We start from the raw sequence: 24,600 nt of genomic DNA on the forward strand, positions 1-24,600 counted from the left end.
GCATCTGAATAAAATAATGAAATAAATTCAAGGAGGCCTGTGCTTATTCATTCTATGAATCTATGGCTTGCAAATGAGTGAAATCAGTATTTACACCTCCAGTAATTTCTGGGCAATTGTGATTTCATAGTCAAACAGCAAATATATTAAAAAAAATCAAATATTGTATGCGCAACAGTTGTAAAGGACAAACAGCTCGAAACCACTCATCAGATTGAATACTGCTTTTCAAGAAAGGTTGGAGAAAGGAAGCGGGAAACTCTCAGCCAGTTAACCCAACTTCAGTTGTTGGGAAATGCGAGAATATTATTCACAGTCTTAACAATATACTTAGAGAAGTATGGTGTGACTAGAAGTAATCAGCATAGTTTTATAAATGGGAAATCCTGTTTGACAAATATATTAAAGTTTTTTGAAGGTATAGCTAGCAGTAAAGGGAATTAGTAAATGTATGTTTGGATTTTCAAAAAGCATTTGATAAGGTGCCACAGAAAAGGTGAATAGGTAAGATCAGGGCTCAAAGAATTGAGGGCAATATTTCTTAGCATGGATAGAGGATTAGTTAACAGACAGGAAGGAGAGAGTGGGCATAAATGGGGCATTTTTAAGTTGGCAAGCTCTGATTAGTAGAGTGCCACGAGGATCAGTGCTGGGTCCTTGCCAATTTACAATCTATATTAATGACTTCATTGAAGAGTCAGAGAGTACTGCCTCTACATTTGCTGATATAAAGCCAGGTGGAAATGTAAGCTGTAGGGATGATATCAAGGCTGTAAAGAGATGTAGATAGCTTTGGGGGGGGGGGGGGCAATCATTTTGGATTGTGATGAGGGGAAATTACTTAATTCAAAGGTTTTTGCATCTTTGGAATTTTCTACTCCAGAGGGTTGTGGAGATTCCAACATTATATACATTTAAGGCTGGAATAGACAGATTTATTGTCTCAGGGAATCAAGGAATATTGAGAACAGGCAGGAAAATAGTCTTGAGGCCTAAGTTCAATCATGATTAGACTGAATGGTGGAACAGGCTCAATGGGACATTTGGTTTACTCCTACTATTTATTTTGTTCTTGTGAGCTTTATTTGAAATATTGCACATTTCATCTAATCAACTGATAATTTACATGATGAGCCAATATGTAAACATCTGTGTGATTCATGGCAGGGTGCCTCAGTCCAAGTATTAACAGCCTAAAGCTGGCCTTGCAGAGTTAAACTGATCCTTACTGCTGTTTATATCAGAGATGAAAATGTTCAAAAATTCTGAATTTGTGGAATAATCTTACAAATGTAATGCTTTAATTAGACATGGCGTATTTCAGTTCTTGCACTTATGCAAGTACACAGTCAAGATTTTGAAAACTGGAAGCAGGTACACTTGTCATCAAGGGCTGTTGGCTAACTTGAAAAATGTTTTCACATATGTTGATGATCTTGAAATTATTAAGGAAGTGTCGCGAAACCCTTTTTTTCAGGAGAGCTAAACTAATTTATGTAGAGATCAACCAACTGATGTTAATCTCAAGTAATTTCAGATCTGTGGTAATTGGATAATCAGAAAAACCAATTTGAGGCTGTGCTTCTAATCCGACCCCTTATTTATTCTCCCTTCATGCCATGTCAAATATTTTAGCTACTTACTTGATCATATTCAACAATACTTACACCAATCCATATTTTCCACCATGAATTATAAAGGACAGTTTATGCAGTTACATTGTCACAGGGATGTGCTCTGTTTCTTTGAAGATACAGGAAGCATATCAAAAGCTTCCTCTGGTTTGAATTGACTTCCCTATGTAGCACTGAAGTGTGCCTTTTAAACAGTCCGTCTCCACACCCAACAGGCCGTGTCTTCCACTGAACTTTTTCTTAGGTCGACTGGCCTGACTCCAGTCCGCACACGAGGAACATTGCAGAGGACTGCTGAAATGTAGCTTGTCTGCAAATTACGTCAGATGTCATTTAACCTCTCTGGACTTTCACCCGATCTCAGACCTGTTTTCTTTCTTGCCAAACGCATTCCTTGCTCAAAACTGACTATATTTCTGACTTTTCTCAGTTCTGATGAAAGAATATAGACCTGGAATGCAAACTCTGTTTCTCTCCACATACGTTGCCACAGCCTACTGAATATTTACAGAGTTTTCTGTTTTTATGTCAGATTGGGGGTTCAGTGTGGATGTAAAAAAAAGAGGAAGGGATATCATTACGTAACAGAATCACAGAATACTGCAGTGCAGAAGAGGCCCTTTGGCCCATCAAGTCTGCACCGATGCATGAAATGTCTTGACTTGCCCACCTAATCCCATTTGCCAGCACTAGGCCCATTGCCTTGAATGTTGTGGCATGTCAAGTAATCATCCAGGTACTTTGTAATAGATGTAAGGCATTCCGCCTCCGCCACCCTCCCAGACAGGGCATTCCAGACTGTCACCACCATTTGGGTAAAAACAGAATCCTCAAATCCCCACCTAAACCCCCCACTGCTCACTTCTAACTTGTGTCCCCTCGTAACTGGCCTTTCAACTAAGGGGAACAGCTACTCCCTTTCCATGCCCCTCATGATCTTGAACACCTCAATCAGGTCAGATTTCAGGTTGTCCTTCAGTCTTCTTTGCTCCAGAAAAAGCAACCAAGCCTATCCAACCTCTCTTTATAACTTAAATGTTTCATCCCAGGCATCATCTTGGTGAATCTTCTCTGCACCGCTTCCAGTGCGATCACATCCTTCCTATAATGTGGTGACCAGAACTGCGCACACTACTCCAGCTGTGGCCTCACCAAAGTTTATGCACCTCCCTGTTTTTGTAATCTACCCTGATTGATAAAGGAACCTGCCTTTCCATCTTCAGAGATCTATGGAAAAACATACCATGGACTTTTTGTTCTTTGGAACTTCCCAGTATCAGACCTATCATGGTATGCTTTCTTGTGAATTTCTCATTCCAAAGTGTATCATCTCACATTTTTCAGGGTTAAATTACATCTGTCACTTATTCACCCATTTAACCATCTCATTTATATCTTCCTGTAACCCAAGGCCCTCAACCTCACTGTTAACCACCAGCTGATCTTTGCGTCATCAACAAACTTACTGATCCTACCCCCTACATTGTCACCTGTGTCATATACATAAATGATGAACAATAGGGGCCCCAACATGGATCCCTGTGGTATGCCATTGGTCACTGGCTTCCAGTCACTGAAGCAGCCTTCTGTCATCAAAGCCAATTATGAATCCACCTTTTCAGATCACCCTGTATCCCATGTGCACTTGCCTTCTTAATAAGTCTCCCATGTGGGACTTCATCAAAAGCTTTGCTGAAATCCACATAAACTGCATCATCTGCACTATCCTTATTTACACACTTAATAACATGCTCAAAACATTCAATCAGATTTGTTAGGCATGACCTTCCTCTGACAAAACATGCTGACTATTCCTGATCAAATCTTGCATCTCCAAATGGAGATAGATTCTCTCCTTCATAATCTTCTCCAGTAGTTTCCCAACCATGTGAGATCTCATCTGTTGTACCCTGGCTTGTCTCTACAACCTTTCTTAAATCGTGGAAATCTCCTAATTGATTTCTTAAGTCCACCCTGCACTTTCTGTACAACACTAATGCCTCAAAATATTCAAGTTTTTAGGTGTCAAGATGACCAACAACCTGTCGTGCCCCCTGCTTCCCCCAGTTGTCTGTAACAAATTTGAGTTGAACTACGTGGTGGCCATTATCACCAAAGTGCTCCTCCACCAGTACATCAACCACCTGCTTGGCTTCATTCCCCAGAATTAGGTCCAGCACTGTGCTTGTTGGATCCTCTACATATTGACCTAAAATGTTTTCCAGGAAACATTTTAAGAACTCTACTCCATCTGAGCCCTTAACATGATGGCTATCCCAATTAATGTTGGGGAAGTTAACATCATCTCATATAATTACCCTCATTATTTTTACACCCTTCCATGAATTGTGCACCTACTTGCTCTTCAATTTCCGTTGACTATTTGGGGGTCTATAATAAACACCTAGTAATGGAGCTGTCCCTTTTTTATTCCTATGTTCCCACAAAGTTTCATTTGATGCCGCCTCCAAAATATCGTATCTCCTTCCCATGTCCTTAACTAATCATACAATGCCTCCTCCTCTTTTACCCCCTCCTGTGTCTTGCCTGAAGATTCTATATCCCGGGACGTTGAGCTGCCAATCCTGCCCCTCACTTGACCACATCTCTGTGATGGCTATTATGTCATAATTACATGTGTCAACCCTTGCCCTTAACTCACCTGTTTTACCTTTAAGAATCCTGGCACTGAAGGCGAGGCCCTCCAGCCTGTCTTACTCTCTTGAAACTTACTACTGCTTATTCTCTCTAACTTGATTGCTTTTTGTGTTATACTATGTCCCTACCTGCTAACAGCCTAGATTCCTTCACCTTGCCAAACTAGTTTAAACTCTTCCCAACAGTACTAGCAAACCCACCAGCAAGAATGTTAGTCCCGCTCTGGTTTAGATGTAGACCTTGGTGCTTGTACAGATTCTCCCTTCCCCAAAAACAGAAGAATCAGGAGGTAATGGCCTAGTGGTATTATCACAAGAGTATTCATCCAGAAACTCAGCTCATGTTCTGGGGGCCTTGGTTCAAACCCTGCAGATGATGGAGTTTGAATTCATTAAAAAAGATCTGGAATTAAGGTCCCAGTGGTCCAGGAATCTTACACCCTCTCTCCTGAAGAAACTGGTGCAATTCATGCTGTTTTTGGGCAGCACAGTAGCACAGTGGTTAGCACTGCTGCTTCACAGCTCCAGGGACCTGGGTTCGATTCCCGGCTTGGGTCACTGTCTGTGTGGAGTTTGCACATTCTCCTCGTGCCCGTGTGGGTTTTCTCTGGGTGCTCTGGTTTCCTCCCACAGTCCAAAGACTGTGCTAAAATTGCCTCTTAATGTCCTGAAATGCGTAGGTTAGAGGGATTAGTGGGTAAAATATGTAGGGATATGGGGGTAGGGCCTGGGTGAGATTGAGGTCAGTGCAGACTTGATGGGCTGTATAGCCTCTTTCTGTACTGTCGGGTTTCTATGATTTCTAAATATAACTGTACATTCCTATCAACCTTACGCCCCAAGTTGCCAGTGTTATACTGAGTAGTCACTACTGAGAAGCAACTGACATTCATATGTAATTCTCCACATTTGGAATCCCAAAGCATGTTACAAGCAATGGAACTCTATATAGGCAAACAAAAAAAAAATATTGACTCAGTAATGCAGGGAGCGGTTTTGGTGGAGATTGCTGAGGGAACTATCTATTAACTCTCTGTTTACTATCTATTAACTGATCTGCAAACTATGCTACTATATTAGCCCCAATTCCATGTGTACTTATTTGGTGTAATACCTCTTCTGTATCACCTTATCAAATGCCTTTTTGAGAATCTAAATGCATGGCATCCATTGGTTCCTCCTTGCCTGTCTTACTGATGACATCCTCAAAAAACTCCAACCCTGTTGATTTTCATAGGTAGAGGTCATAAGTCATAATGGTTTTACAGCATGGAAACAGGCTCTTCTGCCCAACTTGCCCATGCCACCCTTTTTTTAAAACCCTTAAGCTAATCCCAATTGCCCACATTTGGCTCATATCCCACTCTACCCATCTTACCTCTTAACTGTGTAAACACTTTTTAAAAGACAAATTGTACCTGCCTCTCCTACTACCTCTGGCAGCTTGTTCCAGACACTCACCACCCTCTGTGTGAAAATGTTGCTCCTCTGGACCCTTTTGTATCTCTCCCCTCTCACCTTAAACGTATGTCTTCTAGTTTTAGATCCCCCTACCTTTAGGAAAAGATATTGACTATCTAGCTGATCTATGCTCCTCATTATTGTATAGATCTCTATAAGATCACCTCTCAGTCTTCTTCACTCTAGAGAAAAATGTCCCAGTCTATCCAGCCTCTCCTTATAACTCAAACCATCAAGCCCGGTAGCATCTTAGTAAATCTTTTCTGCACTCTTTCAAATTTAACAATATCATTTCTATAATACGGTGACCAGAACTGTACACAGTATTCCAAGTGTGGCCTTACCAATGCCTGGTATAACTTCAACAAGACGTCCCAACTCCTGTATTCAGTGTTCTGACCAATGAAGCCAAGCATGCTGAATGCCTTCTTCGCCACTCTGTATATCTGTGACTCCACTTTCAAGGAGCTATGAACCTGTTCCTCTAGACCTCTTTGTTCTATAGCTCTCCCCAGTGCCCTTCCATTAACTGAGTAAGTCCTGCCCTGGTTCAATCTACCAAAATGCATCACCTTGCATTTATCTAAATTAGTCTCCAACTGCCAAATGTCAGCCCACTGGCCCAATTGATCAAGATCCCGTTGCATTCTGAGATCACCTTCACTGTCCACTATGCCACCAATCTTGTTGTCATCTGCAAACTTACTAACTATGCTTACTAAATTCTCATCCAAATGATTAATATAAATGACAAATAACTGTGGACCCAGCACTAATCCCTGAGGCACACCGCTGGTTACAAGTCTCCAGTTTGAAAGACAACCCTCTACAGCCACTCTCTGGCTTTGGTCATCAAACCAGTTTTGTATCCATTTAGCTACGTCACCCTGGATCCCATGAGATTTAACCTTATGCAACAACCTACCATGTGATACTTTGTCAAAGGCCATGCTAAAGTCCATATAGACAACATCAACTGCATTGCCCTCATCTAACTTTTTGGTTACCCCTTCAAAAAACTCAATCAAATTTGTGAGACATGATTTTCCACTCACAAAGCCATGCTGACTGTCTCTAATCAGTCCTTGCATCTCTATTTTTCAAACATAATCTCATTTTCTTAAGTCTGTGTTGATTCTACTTAAACACATTATAGTTTTCTAAATGCCCTGTTTCCACATCTTTAATATTGATGTCAGACCAACTTGTAGAAGTATGTTTGCATGCATCCAACAGAATGGCTGTTAGAGCTTCACAAATCTATAGCTTTAATGTCACAATTTATCTTGAAAGTTTGAGCTTCTATTTGTACTAATTGTCTGCCAAAACCTGTCTGCAGATGTGAGTGTGTCAGCAACAGTGGGTGGTTAAATGCCTAAACAGCCAGGCTGAAGTATATATTATAGAAATTACCAGAGAAAGAAAAGACTATTGTCTATCTACTTTTCTTTCTCTCATCCTGGAAATGTTACAGCAATCATGAGTTGTTGATGAACCATGGCAATCAATCACTATCAATTAGTCTGCAACAAATATGTGCATTCTTTAGCTGCACGACTTTGACTTACCAAGTCAATGTGTCACATGATTAAGAGGCCTAGATCCTGAGGTATTTGGCCTCTGCTCCTCTTTCCAGTTATAATACCTCATGAGCAGAGGAGGACAGAGTATCCTCTGCCCACATCTACCTCCCTGAGTATTGGTAATCATTGAGAGTAAATGATTGCGCATCTGTGCGAAGTTGATGAGGAGCAGAAGATGTTTTAATGATTCTGTGTGAAGCTCTACAGTATCTATTGTAGCGGAGACCTTGTACTACTGCTGTGGCAGCTTGAGTACCCTGAACTCTTTCATTCTATTATGAAACATTTGTCACCATCATGAAGAGTTGACTGCAGATCAGCCTTCACATTTGTAATGTTGCTATGTCTGAAACACAGCTGACATGAAACCCCCTTCTGCTTCTGTTTGATTTGCAATCAGTACTGCCTAACAGTGAGGACTGCTGCAGAATTTGATCAGTCAGAGGTAAACCGATAAACGTGCTGGTTAGGTGCATTGATCCGAACAGGCGCCAGAGTGTAGCGACTAGGTGAATTTCGCAGTAACTTTATTGCAATGTTAATGTAAGCCTTACTTGTGACTAATAAATAAACTTCAAAAAACTTTTAAACTGCTAATTGGTGCTTTATTTCTTTTTTAAATTACTTATACACCGAACCAGTCATTGGCCAGTTTTGCTTGATCTAACTATGTTTCTTTAGCTTGCTAGATTGAAGAATAAATCAGAAAAATTCTTTGCAGTCAGTGATTGCAAGTGATTTTAATATTTATGACTTTTTTTAATACCACATTCAAATGCACATAGTGAAATCACCTTAAACATTTGCTCCCTCCACCACCGGTGCACTGTAGCAGCAATATGATTTATCTACAAAATTCACTGCAGAAACTTGCAAAGGTACTTTTGCTAGCACTTTCCAAACCTACAATCTCTACCATCTAGAAGAACAAGAGAAGCAGGTGCATAAGAACACTGCCTCTTGTTAGTTCCTTTCCAAGACACACTTGGAACTTTTGACCCTGGGTCAAAAGTTGCTGGAACTCCCTAACAGCACTGTCTGTGCACCTACATCACATAGACTGCAGCAGTTCAAGTAATCAATTCACCACCATCTTCTTAGGGGCAATTAAGGATGGGAAATAAATGCTGACCTGGCTAATGACATCTACAAGCCAGGAATGAATTTAAAAATATCAAACGCTGAAGCAATTACAGTTTTTTTTAATTTCCAATTTATATCTTCTTCGAAATTTTTTAAGGGAGTTGAATTTTATATTTATCAAGATGAAGGATATCAATGGTTCCAGCAGACAGGACAGGATTCTTGACTCTGACAAACGTTTTATTCTCATGCCAGGATCAGTCCTTTGGTTCTTCCTTCTAATGCCTCTAACACTTGAATGTCTTTTCTGTGTGTTGGTGACCAGGTCTGGTCTGATCTGACTAGGTCACAATACAGTTTGAGCATGACTTCCTCTGGCTTATATTCTATTGATTGGCTACTTAATTCGGTATTTCAATTATTTTCTTGAATACTGCTCTGCATTATTGGATCTGTTGAGTGTTGGCATGACTAAGACTAGGTCTTTTCTGCTTTTGTTCTTCACGTCTGTAACACCATTTACAGAATTGGTGTGACACCATGAAACTGAAATTGAAACACATGCCAGCATAAAATTGGTAGGGGGAATAGTCTCAGCATGAATTGGGGCATAGATAGATGCCCCAACTGAGAGGCTTTAAGTGTTAGCTTTAATTGGCAGGAGAAAGTGATGAAGAAGTGGGCTGAAATATCGAAAGGATATTGGAGCAGATAAAGACACTGAGACATCTTAACCTGGTCATGGTGATTTGATTTGATTTGATTTATTATTGTCACATGTATTAGCATGCAATAAAAAAGTATTGTTTTGTGCTCGCTATTACAGTCAAAGCATATCGTTCATAGAGAAGGAAACAAGAGAGTGCAGAATGTAGTGTTACAGTCATAGGTGTAGAGAAAGCTTAACCTAATGCAAGGTAGGTCCATTCAAAAGTTTGATGGCAGCAGGAAAGAAGCTGCTCTTGAGTCGGTTGGTATATGACCTCAGACTTTTGTATCTTTTTCCCAAGCGAAGAAGGTGGAAAAGAGAATGTCCTGGGTGTGTGGGGTCCTTAATTATGCTGGCTGCTTTGCCGTGACAGTAGGAAGTGTAGACAGAGTCAATAGATGGGAGGCTGGTTTGCGTGATGGATTGGGCTACATTCACATCTTTTGTAGTTTCTGGCAGTGATGGGCAGTGCAGGAAATACTCCAAGCTGTGCTACAGCCAGAAAGAATGCTTTCCATGGCGCATCTGTAAAAGTTGGAGAGAGTCGTAGCTCACATACTAAATTCCCTTCATCTTCTCAGAAAGTAAAGGCATTGGTGGTGATGGTGGTGTTGATGACATCTTTTCTCATGCAGACTGTGACCTCTATGATAAGCAACTGAATGGGTCACAAAAATATTACTGGTCTCTGTACTGGATAAATATGTTAGATTCCTAATTGCATTATTTAATAGTCTATCTAACTTTACATTAATTCTCTTTACCCCCACATACGTTCAAAAACAACACATGTATTAAACCCTCACCTAAAACTTGGCCACATGTAGGTTGATATCTTTGATCCATTTATTGTCACGATACAACAGGTCTGTGAGTCAATATAATTTCTTTCTGGACATTTGTAATGGGGTCTTTATATATGTGCGCCAAAATTAGCCAAACAGCCAGCACTGCTCCAGTGAAGCTAATTACCTGTGAGCACAGTCCCAGCCAGCCTAACCTGAAACTTAAGAAGGTCACGTAAAAAAGAACTGCTCTGCCAGAGAAGCCCTATGTTGACCACCATGAAATGTTATTATGTTACAATTACACACAAAGCATTTCTTGGAGCCGAGAACGTTTGCCACAGCAATAACCAAGCTATGGAGAATCAACCAGCTGTGCAAGAATGTTAATATACAGATTCAAGTCCACAGCTTTGTGAACAGAAAACTCACCGCAGTTTGTTGTGTGAAGAGACTAGAGGAGATCTAGAGGGAGGTTGTGAGAAATAGCCAACTCAGTTTGCTTTCCTAATAGCCAGTTCAATGCTACTGGCAGAAGCCTTAAAAGCCACTCACTTGCCCATCTGCAGAATCAGCTTTGCAATTTGACGTTCGGGGAGGGGAAAAATGCAGCAAAAAATACTAAAAAATACACAACATTCAGTAAGTCAGACTGTGACCTTTGAAGGAGATAAAGAAATCTAATTGAATTTCTTGTCCTTTTTCACAGATGGACCCAGTTCAGAAAGCAGTGATAAATCACACGTTTGGGGTTCCTCTTCCTCCAAGAAGAAAACAAGTAATTTCATGCAACATCTGCCAACTAAGATTTAATTCTGATGTGAGTGTACAAGGGACAAGGATGCATTTAAGCCCATAGTTGATTGCTCCAGAGATAACACATAAATATCTTGATGGACTTTAGGCTAAAGCAAACGCTATTAATGAAATACCAACCCAGAGTGGCATGTTCTAGTGTTTTTAGGACTGGTTTTGTTGTAGAAGTTAGCTTTATTGTAGTGGCTAACTGGTTATTTTGTATTCCAATCCTGGCATCTCAACTGTTAGTTTATTTATATCATTGAAAACCTGCAGTGAAATAATGGAGAAGAGGAATGTTAAAAAAAAACTTGAATGTCTTATTCAGATTTAGGACTTTGAAAAAAAATGTTGGCATGTTGTCAATGCCAATTATTTTGCAGATGAAGAATCTTTTGACCCATTCAGCAGCTTATCTCAGTCATCAATCACTTTTTGTCATGGATGAGCGGCAGTTCAGATTTGTTGTTCAGACTCACCAGTGCGAAAAGTTTTGCACCTGGAGGCTTTAGAAAATATTCTCAAATAAAGGGTGCCACTGTGCCTGGCTTTGTACAATTCACAGAACTACACTGAAGGTGTATTCCATTGGTGAAATGTATACAAACAAAGCCTCCAAATCCAGCATCAGCCTCGGCTAAAAAAATTGAGGTCACTGAAGATCACGTGTAGAGGTTGTTAAAAAAAACGTATTAAATAACCTTCCAAGTACTGGAAATACATTGAGTTCTTGCAGGAAGAATTGCTTTTTCCAGAGCAACTGCAAGATATATGGAAATAAAAAATTGGTTAAAAAAGAAATTGATATTGTTCTTTGGGAATAAAAAAGTGCTAAAACAGCCAAGTGTCACTTATATCAACCTAACGTCATGTATCAATGACACAACAATACATTTTAATGTATTTTACATTATTACATTAGTTCATTTACGTTGTGAATCAGGCTTTGGATGATGATCCTGTGCAAAAGACTGAACTTTAAGACTTTGGCACTCCAATCAAACAGTGGTGGCTTTACAAATGTTCTTCAGTTTTGCTTACATTATGGAACAACTGACTTTTGCTACTCACTAGTGTCAATAAGTGAAGGATCCAATGGAAGAATCACTACCAAAATGCCACCTTCCACATTCCAGGTCCTTTGAGAGTACAATGAGACACAAAATTCACACCAAGACAAAGAAGGAGATATTAGGATAGGGCATCTCAATCTGGTGGCCATGTCCTGCAGTGGAGTCACAAGATGAGATTCTGGAGTCATGGACTCTGCAGCAGTCATGATTGCCATGGATCTCTGGCTGAACGTTAACAGCTGTGAAACTCCTTTAAATCCTTGCTTTTCTTTGAATGGTGGGTAAAGCCTAAAAGGTTGATGCTTGAGACTTGACTGCTGCCCTGAAAAAAGCAATGGAAAAGGTAAATTTGTGAAAACTTGTGAAAAAATCTGTCCTGCAACCCCTCACCCCAGCTTCACAGATGTCTCCTTCCCACCCCATCTCCAACCAAACCACTCTCACAGTCTCCACAAAGAGCCATGGCAATTTCAAAGCTTAAAATGGAGGCCCAGGAGGAAAATGTTTGTGAAGCAGTCTAATTAGGACTGGTGAAGTGCGTTGTAAATAGCACCTCAAGAAAGAGATGGGGGGGCATTAACATTTAGGGATGGAAATCTAGAGTTTAATTTCCAGAGAACTGATGTCAGAGTTGTCAATGATGAGGTCAAGGAAGCGAGGAATGCATATAAATTGGAAGAACACAGGGTTTTTGGATGGTTATAGTATTGGCGATGGTTGTAGCAATGGCAAAGGTCATGGAAGGATTGCAACACATGGATTGGAATTTTAAAATCAAAGCATTGGAGGACAGGAATGAATATAAGAAAACATGCACATGGTTAATGGGTGAATGGGATTCCATGCAAGTTAAAATATGGGCAGCAGAGTTTTACATGAACTGTTTTCCAAAGGATGAAAGATGGGAGGAAATCCAACCAGGAAAACACTGATATAGTCAAGAATGGAAGTAACAAAAACATGGATGAGGATCTGCACCGGCAGATAGACTGAGGTCCCAAAGGAGATGGGTAATATCACAAAGATAAAAGTTGGCATCTTTGTAAGGGAGAGGGTTATGGAGTCTGCAGAGGTAATGTTGTAGGAGTATGATATAATTGCAGGAGATTCTCTGACTATGACTAGATAGGTAAGTGCAGAACCAGGTGAGGGCAGTCCCACTCAGCTGGAAAAAAGCATTTGTGTAGGTTGTTGTGGCCACTCATTTCAATGGTTGTAGAAGTGTTCAAAAGGACAAGGATTATTAATTTAAGTAACAAATGCATCTACGCAAATATAACTTTTTGCACCTGTGAGATTGGTCCAAAATTCCTAAGAGTTCTGTTGTTCTCTCATTGTATGTTTTGGGGTGATGAAAGGAACCCCCAGGGAAAACAATTGGGCTGGTTCTCTACCGTTTTAGTTTGTTATTTTCTAAAGGGCAGAATCTTTACCTGCTCATCAGAAGGCAAATGATAGAATAGTCTGTGGCCTAACTATGCCATGAGTTTCTGCTCCTTAGTTAGAACCGGCATCCAACGTATCATTGGGAGTGGATTCACTGAGTTTTTTTGTACAATCCCCGAACAATCCATAGGATATCAGCATGGTTATACCTTCTATTGGTCTTCCTTTCTGTGATGCTAATTGGATGAGAGGCAAAGGAAAATGGGACTAAGATCTGAAAAGTTTTCTCTCAACTCAAACTGGCACCCATCCATGTCCAGACATTATTCCCCATGGCTGGTAGCAGCATTTGCCCTGCATTGGCAGAAGATAATTCAACTCCTGACAAAATAAAATTGCCAGAAATGAGTATTTATGCTTTCAGAGCATTTATTGAGACAGAGGTTAAGAATGTAGTATAGTCAATGGAGAGCTCCATTAAATACAAAATAAATGGCTAAATGTTTCATTCCTATTATTATCACACTGCTGGAGACTACAATCCTGAAATGCTGCATGTACTTTCATTTCAGAGATTATGTAGTAAATCAGCTGGGTTGCCTTGGTGAATCAGTGTGCATTGTATCATGTGTGGAAGAGGCAACTGAACAGAGATAGATGTATCTATGCTATTAGATAGACTTATCAAAAGAGCACATCTTACAGACTAATGCACAAGAGGTGAACTCCCCACTTCAGTATCTGTATAATGTTAAGCTTCCTTGATGGTTAAAGCATACCTGCTGAGAAGCTTCTGTTTTCTGTTTCTAATGTGTTCTACATGTAAAAGTCCACATTACTTTCAATCTAAAATGTAATTTAGTGCTCTTGATCAATGCTGGATTTTAGTTGGAGCATTAGAACATGCATCCATAATTAATGGTGAAGTTATGGTCAACCTCAGGACATTCCTCTTCTCAGCTACCTCATACCCCTTCCATTTCAGCAGCAGTCAAATAAGGCTACTGGGCTGCTCTCTCATTTGCCAACAGATACATTTCTGCACAGTGTGTGTTCCTTTCTGTTCATTTTTGCCTGTGGCATCTCAGCCCACTCTACATTCAACCTTGATAATGTGCAAAGAATTAAGCTTCTTTTTGTGACTTCCAAAGTCTCCAAGATTTTTGTATCCATGAGGGATTGAGGTGTTGTGGTGATGATGTCAATGGGCTTGTAATCCACAGACCTAAGGTAATGCTTTGGAAGACATGGGAGCATGACCTTGTTGGCTCGCCATGCTGGTCAGTCAGTGTGGCAAGCCAAGATGATTGCGTGAGAGGTCAAAAATCCAATTCGTGCTGGACATGAACCAGGTTTGGTATCTTTCTGGCCCTGTTTCACTGGCAAGAATGGCTTCGTGCCCAAATAGGGCACAAAGCCTGTTAGCATAGGAATGTCTTAATTTAAATGCGATTAGCACATTCGGCATGCTGCTTTCCCCCTCCTGGATGCTTCGGCCCTCACTGCACTCTGTAACAGTGGAGACCAGGTGCTATGGCCACACTGGGCAGCTCCGAGGCCGTTGAAGCCCCTGGTGGCATGATTCTATATTGGGCAGTGCCAGCCTGGCACTGTGGCACCCTGGGAGTGCCTAGTTAAGCACCGTAATTGTGCTGGGGCAGTGCCAAGGGGGTGGGGCCTGAGTTGGGTGGGGCCTGATTGGAGGATTATACATGGGGGAGGAAGGGAATGCACATTTACAGGGGGGCACTCATGCAGGGGGAAGCTCTGTAAGTGGGGGTAATATCGAGGGGGGAGCTCTGAAAAGGGGGATTATGCAGTGGGGGTTATGTAGAAGGGAGTTCATGCATAGGAGGGGTTGTGCAGAGGTGGAGGGTGTGCAGGGAAGGGCTGCAGATGTGGTAGTGACGGGGGTGGGGGCATTTTGGAGGTCTGCCAGGGGATCCACCAGTGGGTTCCTGGTGCCTTGATATCAGCGATCCGTGTTAGTATGGGGTTAGTGATGCTTATGATGAGGGTGGTCTGATGTCCATGGGGAGGGACGGGAGGAGGTCTCCCGGATTACTGGGAGATTGGGGCACCCAACACAACTGCTACTGAGGCATCCTTAGACACCTCTCTCTCCCATCCCCCACCCCTGGCCCCTGGCCCTGGCACAAAGCTCCCAGCTGTCAAAAATAATTGACAGGAGTGTGGGAAAATGTGCCCCGCTCACCTAAAAGAATGGTATTGAACAGACTTTTATGACACTTTGAATGTTTTTGGGAAGATTCACCCTTGGATTCATACCCCACCATGGCAGCTGCTGGAATTTAAATCCAGTGAATAATATAAAATAATTTTGAATTGAAAGCTAGTCTCAGTAAAGGTGACTGTGAAACTATCATTGATTGTTACAAAAACCAATCTGCTAACAAATTTCCTTTAGGGAATGAAATCTGCCTGGTTTGGCCAATGTGTGACTCCCAACAAGGTGGTTGACTGTTAACTGTCCACTGAAATGGGGCAGCACAGTAGCATTGTGGTTAGCACTGCAGCTTCATAGCTCCAGGGACCTGGGTTCAATTCCCAGCTTGGGTCACTGTCTGTGTGGAGTTTGCACATTCTCCTTGTGTCTGCGTGGGTTTCCTCCGGGTACTCCAGTTTCCTCCCACAGTCCAAAGATGTGCGGGTTAGGTTGATTGGCCGTGCTAATAAAATTGCCTGTTAGTATCCTAAGGTGCACAGGTTAGAGTGATTAGTGGGTAAAATATGTAGGGATGGAGCCTAGGGGTGGGATTGTGGTTGGTGCAGACTCGATGGGCCGAATGGCCTCTTTCTGCACTGTAGGGTTTCTATGATTTCTATGAAATAGTAAGCCACTTAGTTCAATGGCAATTAGTGATAGGCAAGAAATGCTGGCCTTGCCAGTGATGCCTACATTTCATAACAAGATTTTTTTATGAGCCATTCATTTATCTGCATGCAATTTTCCTCTCTAATCAGAAGTTTGTTCCTTGCACTTGTCCAAATATACACCTGAAACTGTGAATAATTACGTGGATGAGCTGGTCTATAGAGGCACTACTAATTAACACATTATCACTGATGCAATTAGATCAGTTTTTGACCTGATTTATAACAGAAATTGGTCTTGCTGCCTTCTGGCTGGGAGAACAATCATGCTGAGTCTCAGCAGCTTGTTGGCCAGGGTTGTTAGTTCTGATTGATGCTGGTAGGTAGGATAATATGTAACAACAGGGAAGATTTTCCTGATGGCTAAAAATTGGGAGTTTATCTTTATATACGTGCACTTGACCAACAAGATTTTTCTAATAGTTATTGTGCCCAAGTTGTGGATCCAAGGAATCTTCTTTAATGTATTATTAACACTGTTAAAGGGGAAAGATCTTTCCTCCCATTAATGATCCCCATTAGTTAAGCTTTGTATTATGAAGATAGCCATAGATGAAATTCTATATGGAATAAGTTGACTATTATGCTTGCAGGAATCACAAAACAAATGATGTTTTGGGGGGATTTTCTTCCACATTTACTCAAGGTTCCTTTGTTAGGTTGCTCTCATAAGTGAGTCTTAGCTCTCAGTGAATCTGAAACTTTTAAAATGTTGATATCCCATACAAAGCAATGAATGGTAAATCTTCCTTTTAACAGTTGCTGGGACATTATGGATAATTGGATATTTAAATGACTGTCTGCTAAATTCTAAAGGTTACACACAGAGATGAATAAGTGTTTGATTATATGCCTTGATTTGCCTGCTTGCTAGCTGTTTGCATTTATGGCAATTTTGTAGGGTTTTTGAGACTGAAATTCTGACAGATGAGTGGGAGAGGTCCAGCAGAAATTTGCCACCTTAATATCCAGTGCTGATTTGGTTACTTTTGAGAGATGCAGCAAAATTCATCAGAACTTTGTTCTCTTTACTTGTAATTTGTGAGCTTCCTTCAGGAGATTCAAAGATCAAATTGCCTTCAAAATAGATCAATGTTTGTGGAGGAATTGCCCTTTATGAGTATTTCTCATTCTGTACTCATTTTAAAATCTCATTTGATAAGGTAGGTTAAAATTGTGAAAGAAACCTTAAACCATCTGTTTAGTCTAGAGTTAAATATCACTGTATCGGGTTATAACAGCACTGCACAAAAATCATACCCAAAGTTTCTGAAGATCTATCTCATTGTATAAAATACCATATGCTTAATGAAGATATGATGTTGCTTTGAGTAAGAAAGAGTTGCTTAAATATCTCATTTGGAATGGGGGTTGTGTTTTCAGGATAAATATAGATAAGGCTTGAAAGATCATGAGATAGGTACAAATGAACCAGGTCATTCCACCAACATGACTTCTATTTCAGAGTAGTCCCTGTAGTTCCTCATTGTGGTATCCATCTATTATTTTTAATGATTCCAGTGAGATATCTCTACTACCCTTCCCGGAGATTCATCTCCTTCACTGTGTGGAGAAGGTCCCTAGATTTGTCCTTATTAGTTTGCATCTGGATCCACTTGTTCAAATGCTTTAAGGAACACAATATTTTGAGGTGATGGAAAATTAGGAATGCAATAGCCAGGGATGAATAATTTGGGTTAGATGAGCTGTAATATTAGTTAATTTATTTCTGACATGCAGCAAAAACATTGTAGAACTTTTTTTTTAGGAAATCAAACAGTGTTGATTGCATGCTGACAGCATTATAGAATCTTATAGCACAGAAGGAGGCTATTAAACCATTGTACATGTGTTGGATTTTGAAAGAGCTATGCAATTAGTCCTACCCACTCCTCTTTTACCATAGCCATTCAAGAACATAAGAAATAGAAGCTGAATTAGGCAGGAAATACACACTAGGTCCTCGCTGGAGATATGTCTTACTCCCAAGATGGGGGTGGAAGTCCCCAATCAGAGAGCTATCAGCCAATGTGATTGCTTAATAGCTCTCTTGTCCCAGCCATGTCACCAGGAAGATGGTCACTGCTGGGACTACGATGCTTATAGCCGTGAGTGAGACAAACACATCCTCAACTGCAGGTCGTTATTTTTGAACTAACTTTATTTACAGGACCCAACAGAGAGGGCAGTGCAACAAAATGTTTGGCTATTACAATATATTACTCTCCCCCACCACTCCGCTCCCCCCCCCTCCCCTGAAAACTTGAAAAGAAACGACTTGTACATTCACATGTAAAATAGTATGTGCACATTATTTCCCAAATTAATTGTTCAATAAGTGGCACCATTGAACAGATTGCCTCTGCTTGCAAAGATCTCTGTGCCCTGACCTTCTTGTGCTCTTCCAGTTGGGACTTCTGATCCCAGCTAGCTCAGTTTAGCCTTTCAAGGGAAGTCTGGCAAGCATAAGAGGGATGTGTGAATAGAAGCAGCACAAAGACACACCCTTTTTTATGACATTAACTACCATATTCATGTGAGCTTTTAAAGGTTTCAAGCCATTTGTTGGTGATCGAGTGCATAGAGGTATACATGGGTGAGTTTGGGGTTGGTGGGTGAGGGGAGTGAGTTGGTGGGTGAGTGAGTTGCTCAGTGGGTGAGTAGGTAGGTGGTAGTATAGGAGTTGGCATTTGGGTAGGTCAGGGCTGTTGGTAGTTAGGTTGGGGGAGGTAATTGAGTCAGCTTGGATCTGGGATTGTTAATCTGGAGGATAGTTTGGATGTTTAGGAAGGGGTAGTTGGGCTGTGTCAGTAGGATAGGTTAGCTTAGAGGGTCAGATCAGACTGGGGTTGAGTGGTGGGGATTTCTTGCGTCAGTTTGGGGATAGTTGATTGTGGAGGGTATTTGGGTCAGATTGGGGGTCGTCAAGTTGGTGGGGGACCTTGTTAGGTAAGGCTGGTAGTCAGGTCATGTTGCCTGGGTGGTGGGTTGAATGTATTGTTAATCACTGAGTTACACCAGGGGTGCACTGATGCAAAAGTTTTATGGTAAGTATCTAAGTAAATAGAACATATCTAACCCAAGTCTCAGACACAGACTAGTGTATGAGGCATTCACAGTATCCAGGAGCATAAATCAGCCCTTCAGAAATTTAAACTGCCTGAGCAATTGTTATGCTTGTGTGCACATCAGCAATTCATAAGGGTTCCTGATCCACATTATAGATAAAGGGTCCTGTGCACTTCATTTAAGATCTTGCCATTCTGGATCTCAGAAGACTTGGACTACTGTAAAGAATAATTAACTTAATAGGACTCATAATAAACCAAGATAAACAAAATCTGACATTTGCACAGGTTGGGTTGCAAGTTTATTATTCATGTAATCACAGCCAGAACACATGACTAATATTACTAATTCTTCCAGAATGATTCCTATGTAACCTTAACACAGTATGTCTTTAACAAAAATATAATTTAACAACAATAATTAAAAGAAGAATTTCTTTCTTCATCCTTCCTATACACTTTCAATTAACCTTATCTGGCTACTTTCTCTTACTCTGTGGGTATCTCCTTCCATTTCCATTAGTTTGACTCTACTCTCTAAACATCTCTGACTGTATCAAACCTGAGCTTTGACTACCAAGTCCATTTAATAATTAGGACTGTGATATTGATTGATTTGTCTTAAAGGTCCTGACTTATTTTACTCTGCTGATGGTTTCCATAATACCAGCAAATGTTCAGTTTATTTGCAACTTTCACTTTCTTTCTGGTTTTTACTCTGGAGAGTTGGAGGAATTTAGACTGTATGAGGAATTTGAACAACAGGAGGTTTATCATGATCACCCTTTAACGTATCTCCTCTTTGAGGCAAATGACCCAAATGACAATGATGGCATCACTCTCCAGTCATCACTAGATTTGTGAATACACCAGTCTTTTTACAACTTCAATTACATTCTTCTCCTTACCACCTCAATGGCTTTTCACCATGATTTTTTAACCAGAACTAAGTTTTAATTTTTATGCCTCATGTATCATGACTCATCTTCACTATTTCTAGCTTTTTGCTTACTTTGCTATTGACACCAGATTTAAGCAAACTAAACCTTGTCCTGGGAGCTTGTTTAAATAAAGTGAATAACCTTTGAGGTTATTTTGAAAGGGAACAGAAAATTGTCTAGCCTACGACAAAGAGAAACACGGAAATTACGGCTTAGCTCATCACGTAGTAAATGCTTCTGCAAAAATCTCTTCATAATCTGTGCACTTCCTCCTGCAGCAACTTTTGATGCTAAGTGACAAGTGGCATTAGAGTCTTTGACTCCATTCTTACTCAGAAATATTTCAAACTCTTTTGATAATCTTTGGACCACTACTTAATAGTATAATCTCTGGCAACTCTTAAATTGCAAACCAACATCTTAAAATCACAAAAATTTTGTCATTTGTGGTATTGAACATTGATCCAACATTCTTAAAATGCATGCTGGTTAAGTGTATTGACCATGCTAAATTCTCCCTCAGTGTCCAAACAAGTGGCAGAATGTGGCAACTAAGGGATTTTCACAGTAACTTCATTGCAATGTCATTTATGACTAATAAATATATTTTAAACTTTAAAATTTATTCACTTGCGTTAGTTATTGACCGAAAACAAAGTTCCCTTTCCCTTCTACTTCAAAGAAGTCGACATGTACTCATTCCTAAAGTTTCCTTTTACTTCACCATAGTATGAAAGAAATCTTAATTGGATTATTTCTCATTCTGAAGTACGTTTCACAACTTTACAGCAACTCTTCAATATCTTTATCTAGCTTTGGATACCAAAAAATTTCTTGCTATTCTTTTCATATGGGCTAGCCCTGTATGCTCTTGATGAAGTTCCTCTCACAATTTCTCACTCTAAACTTCGGCAGAATAGTGACTCTTGAAACCCAGAGGAGACAACCCTCATCTACACCCAGTTCATTTCTGTGTGTGAAATGCCCCTGAAATTTCTCCCCATTCATGATTTGACTGAGTGCCTTATTGAATGCTATATCCTTGCCTGTTTCTTCATTAATTTTTCTGGCAGACATTGACATGTCATTTGTGTCTGTTAAATCATTTACAGCTAACTCATATTAACGTAAAGTTGTCATAGTCCCAGACGACCATTAGCTGCTCTCCTCTTTGAGGGAGACAAGGGGCTCAGACCTCAGACTAGGGGCAATGTTGAGGAGGCGGGGCCTTCATGAATAACTTTGGATGGTACAGGTATTGAACCCATGTTGTTGGCTTCATTCTGCATCACGAGTAAGCTGTCCAGCCAACTGATCTAAACCAACTCCCCAACTCAGCTATTGATGAGTCAGTCTTCAACAAGAAGCAAAATGTGTGCTTTTTAGCTTTGATATACTTTTGAAGTCAATCTAGGACTTTGTTCAACCTTTATAGTGTTCACTTGCTCTCCCACTTGAAATATTCCTTCAATGCCTTTTTTTCAATTACACAAGATACTGACTCACTGAGTTTCTGAACATGGTGTGTACATGCAACAATCTTTTAAATTGCTCAAACCTTTTCAAAACCAACTTTAGGTGTTCCCAAAAATGTGACACAATGCCCTTCCATTCTTTTTTCTCAAATGAAATTTGGAAGAAAATTCTGTTTAGCTTCATTGACACCTTTATATTTTGCAATGCTCTGAGTAAGACGAATATATACTCAACTGCAGGCAGCCATTATTGAACCAATTTTATTAACACATCCCCACATGGGAGGGCAGCACAAAAAAAAGACAGGCCATATTGAGACCCGTGAAATAAGGTATCGAGGAGCCCAGGATGCACATGAGTCCAGGGATTTCATGGTAGGTCCTGCAGAGGAAGTCTGGAGGTGGGGGTGGTAGGAGTGCAGTATGTGAAAGGTGTAGGGGCTGGAAGGGGAGGAGCACCCTGGGAGGCACATCTTGAGGGAAAGGGGGCCAGTAATGGAAATGCACAGGCCTCTTTCCTCCTCAAGGTGCCAAGCAGGCTAACCTGTCTGGCTTTCCCCCAAACCCATTCCTGCCAGCCTGCCACCACATCTAACCTACAAAGAACAAAGAGCAAAAACAGCCCGGGAAACAGGCCTCCTCCAACTAGCCTAAAAATTGCAGTTGGATTGTTACTCAAAATGAACCAGACAATTGGGCCAAATTGCTTACACTTATATTGATGAAAAGTTATTTGAAAAGAACCATTAAGAGGCTCTACTTCACGCAAAGAGAAATAAAAGCTTAAGGTTTTTAAAGTCTTTTTTTTAATCCAATTCAATCAAATCAAGCCCAATTCAGAGTTTCATCAAGTGAGACATGCCTGATCCAAGCTGACAAGACAGGGCTCTCACCTTCTGTTTTGGGCTTGATCTACATGATCCAAGCTGACTGGAGCAGGAATTGCATCTCCTCCAAGGCTTGATCTCATTTACATCTTAGCCAAAAGGCCAAGATGCCGCTTTTGAAAACTGCTTCAAATGAAGCTAAAATGTAACCTAATGACTTCAACCACGTGCAGCATGTCGATGCTACACTTGACCTTAGTCAAAAGGCTGAGAAACCATGTTGCCTTCTCATGTCATTTTTGGAAACAAGTAACTGTTGAACATGGACCTCAATGGGAATTATACCCATTAAGGTCTGTGTCTCCATAAATGATATAGATTCTCCTGATAATTGTGACCTGGCTAAGCAGTTTGCATAATCCCATTGCTTTCACCTCCAGAACTTGCAACGAACATCCTTGCTCAAATGTTTGTGTTAATACATTTTTTCTGCATTTATTTTTACTATTACATTCATAAATGCTTCCTGTGCCTCTATAATGATCATGCCTTGAATAGAACCAGAGAACCACTGAAGTTTATAGCACAGATGGAAGATATTCAGCTGTTTGTTCAAACATTCAGAAACAAAATCATTCACCCACTTTCCCCAACCAACATCTTGCCAATTTTAAATTTTAAAAATTTAACTTGCCTTTTTTTTAAACTATGCTAGCAATTTCACGTAATTATGTATTTTGAACTGTGAAGTCTTTCTTTTGATCAAGACTTTTGATATCTTTCTATTCCATGTATACTTCTATTCCTTTTTTAAAATGTATCATCTTACCATTATCCACTTTATATTGCTTGATGCCATCTGTCTGCATTTTTATGATGTTTGGTACAGTCATCTTTGTGTTTAGTTGTGTCATCAGGAAATTTTGAGATTGTGCTCTCTACACTGAAAGTAAAACCATCCATAAAATGAGAGCAATTAGTGAACCTACATTGGCTCCTAGGTTACATCATTTCTAATTCCTCTTCAATTCAAAAAACACACATTTACCTTGCATTCTGTCCAGCAACCTAGTTGACCTCTATGTTGTTATATTTGTCCTTATATCACACAGGGGAATTTTTTTTTGTAAACAAGCCTCTTCTGAAACATCTCAGTGAACAGTAAATCTACCAAGTTCAGTCCAAACTAAATAAATAACATATTTCTTAGGCTTCTGTGAGTTTTTAATCAAAAACTATGTGCTCTTTAGAATACTATTAATATCCATCTGCCCTATGGATAAGAGAGGGAAATTTTCAATGACTGCAATAAACTGAGAGATGAGTGGACAGAACCTTGACTTGTACTATAGGAAGAATACTATTGTGATGGAAACTCTAGATGCCATAGAAAGTTTGCCTTTCATGATACAGCTGGGTAATGGACACATAGAGAAGGAGCTTAGCAAAGCTGTTGACTTGCTTACCATGGACTTTGCTGTATGCTAGTTGGTTTTCTAACATATGTAACTATCTGCCAGAGAGCTAAAAAAACTGATAATATTCCAGAAAGGACCTAGGTTCTGAGCTGAGACTATCTGTGTAGAGAATCCTGTAAGTTCAGAAATATTTTGAAGTACTACAAAGAACTCTGTTTGGATTTAGAACTGGTTGCTCTGAGATAATTCAGACATCTAAGGTATAAACCAGTGAATACATAACAATCAGAATCAGGAAGACAAATGTCATGATCCAAGGTTTGTTATGTCGCCGTCTATCAGCTTTGACAATATGAGACTAGATTTACCAACAATCACTGGCAATGTTATTTGATGCTGAAATCAAACACATCGCAAAAGCTACGTCTGTTATGTCCAAACTGAATAAGAGGGTGGAACAACAACCTTTAACAGGCTAGAATGAGATGTATACAGTTTATCTAGCCCCACTACTCCACAGATCAGACTATTAATTTTAAAGTTGAATTCACTCACAAAAATGACAAACTAATTGCCTTTGCTGCTATTAGGCCCAGCATTAAAGAAACTTTAACCAGGTTTCTTTCAATAAACTTAGGATGAATCATTTAGCATAAAACAAAACTTTTTTTAAACAAATTTCATGAACTAGTTAGCAATTGTACTGACAGTGAAGTTATCTATCCCTTTTTAAAAATATCCAACACGTGCACATGCAGACACATGCACACAAGCAGATACATGCACACATGCAGACAGACAGACAGA

General features: G+C 40.2%; 1 protein-coding gene across 6 annotated transcripts in view; it reads left to right on the forward strand.

Moving 5' to 3' along the window:
- LOC145354925 (zinc finger protein 385D-like) overlaps nt 1-24,600 on the forward strand; it is a 553,654-nt gene that overhangs the window by 381,903 nt on the left and 147,151 nt on the right. For 5 of the 6 annotated variants that reach the window (XM_080206587.1, XM_080206578.1, XM_080206596.1 and 2 more), the window contains exon 3: nt 10,622-10,732. The exons of the other annotated variant lie outside the window; for it this stretch is intronic. In XM_080206587.1, coding sequence (XP_080062713.1) covers nt 10,622-10,732 — 111 coding nt within the window. The remainder of the gene's footprint in view (nt 1-10,621; nt 10,733-24,600) is intronic. 6 annotated transcript variants of the gene reach the window in all.

The sequence above is a fragment of the Carcharhinus amblyrhynchos genome, chromosome 2, assembly GCF_965287045.1.
Source record: "Carcharhinus amblyrhynchos chromosome 2, sCarAmb.v2.hapA, whole genome shotgun sequence".
Taxonomy (NCBI): Eukaryota; Metazoa; Chordata; class Chondrichthyes; order Carcharhiniformes; family Carcharhinidae; genus Carcharhinus; species Carcharhinus amblyrhynchos.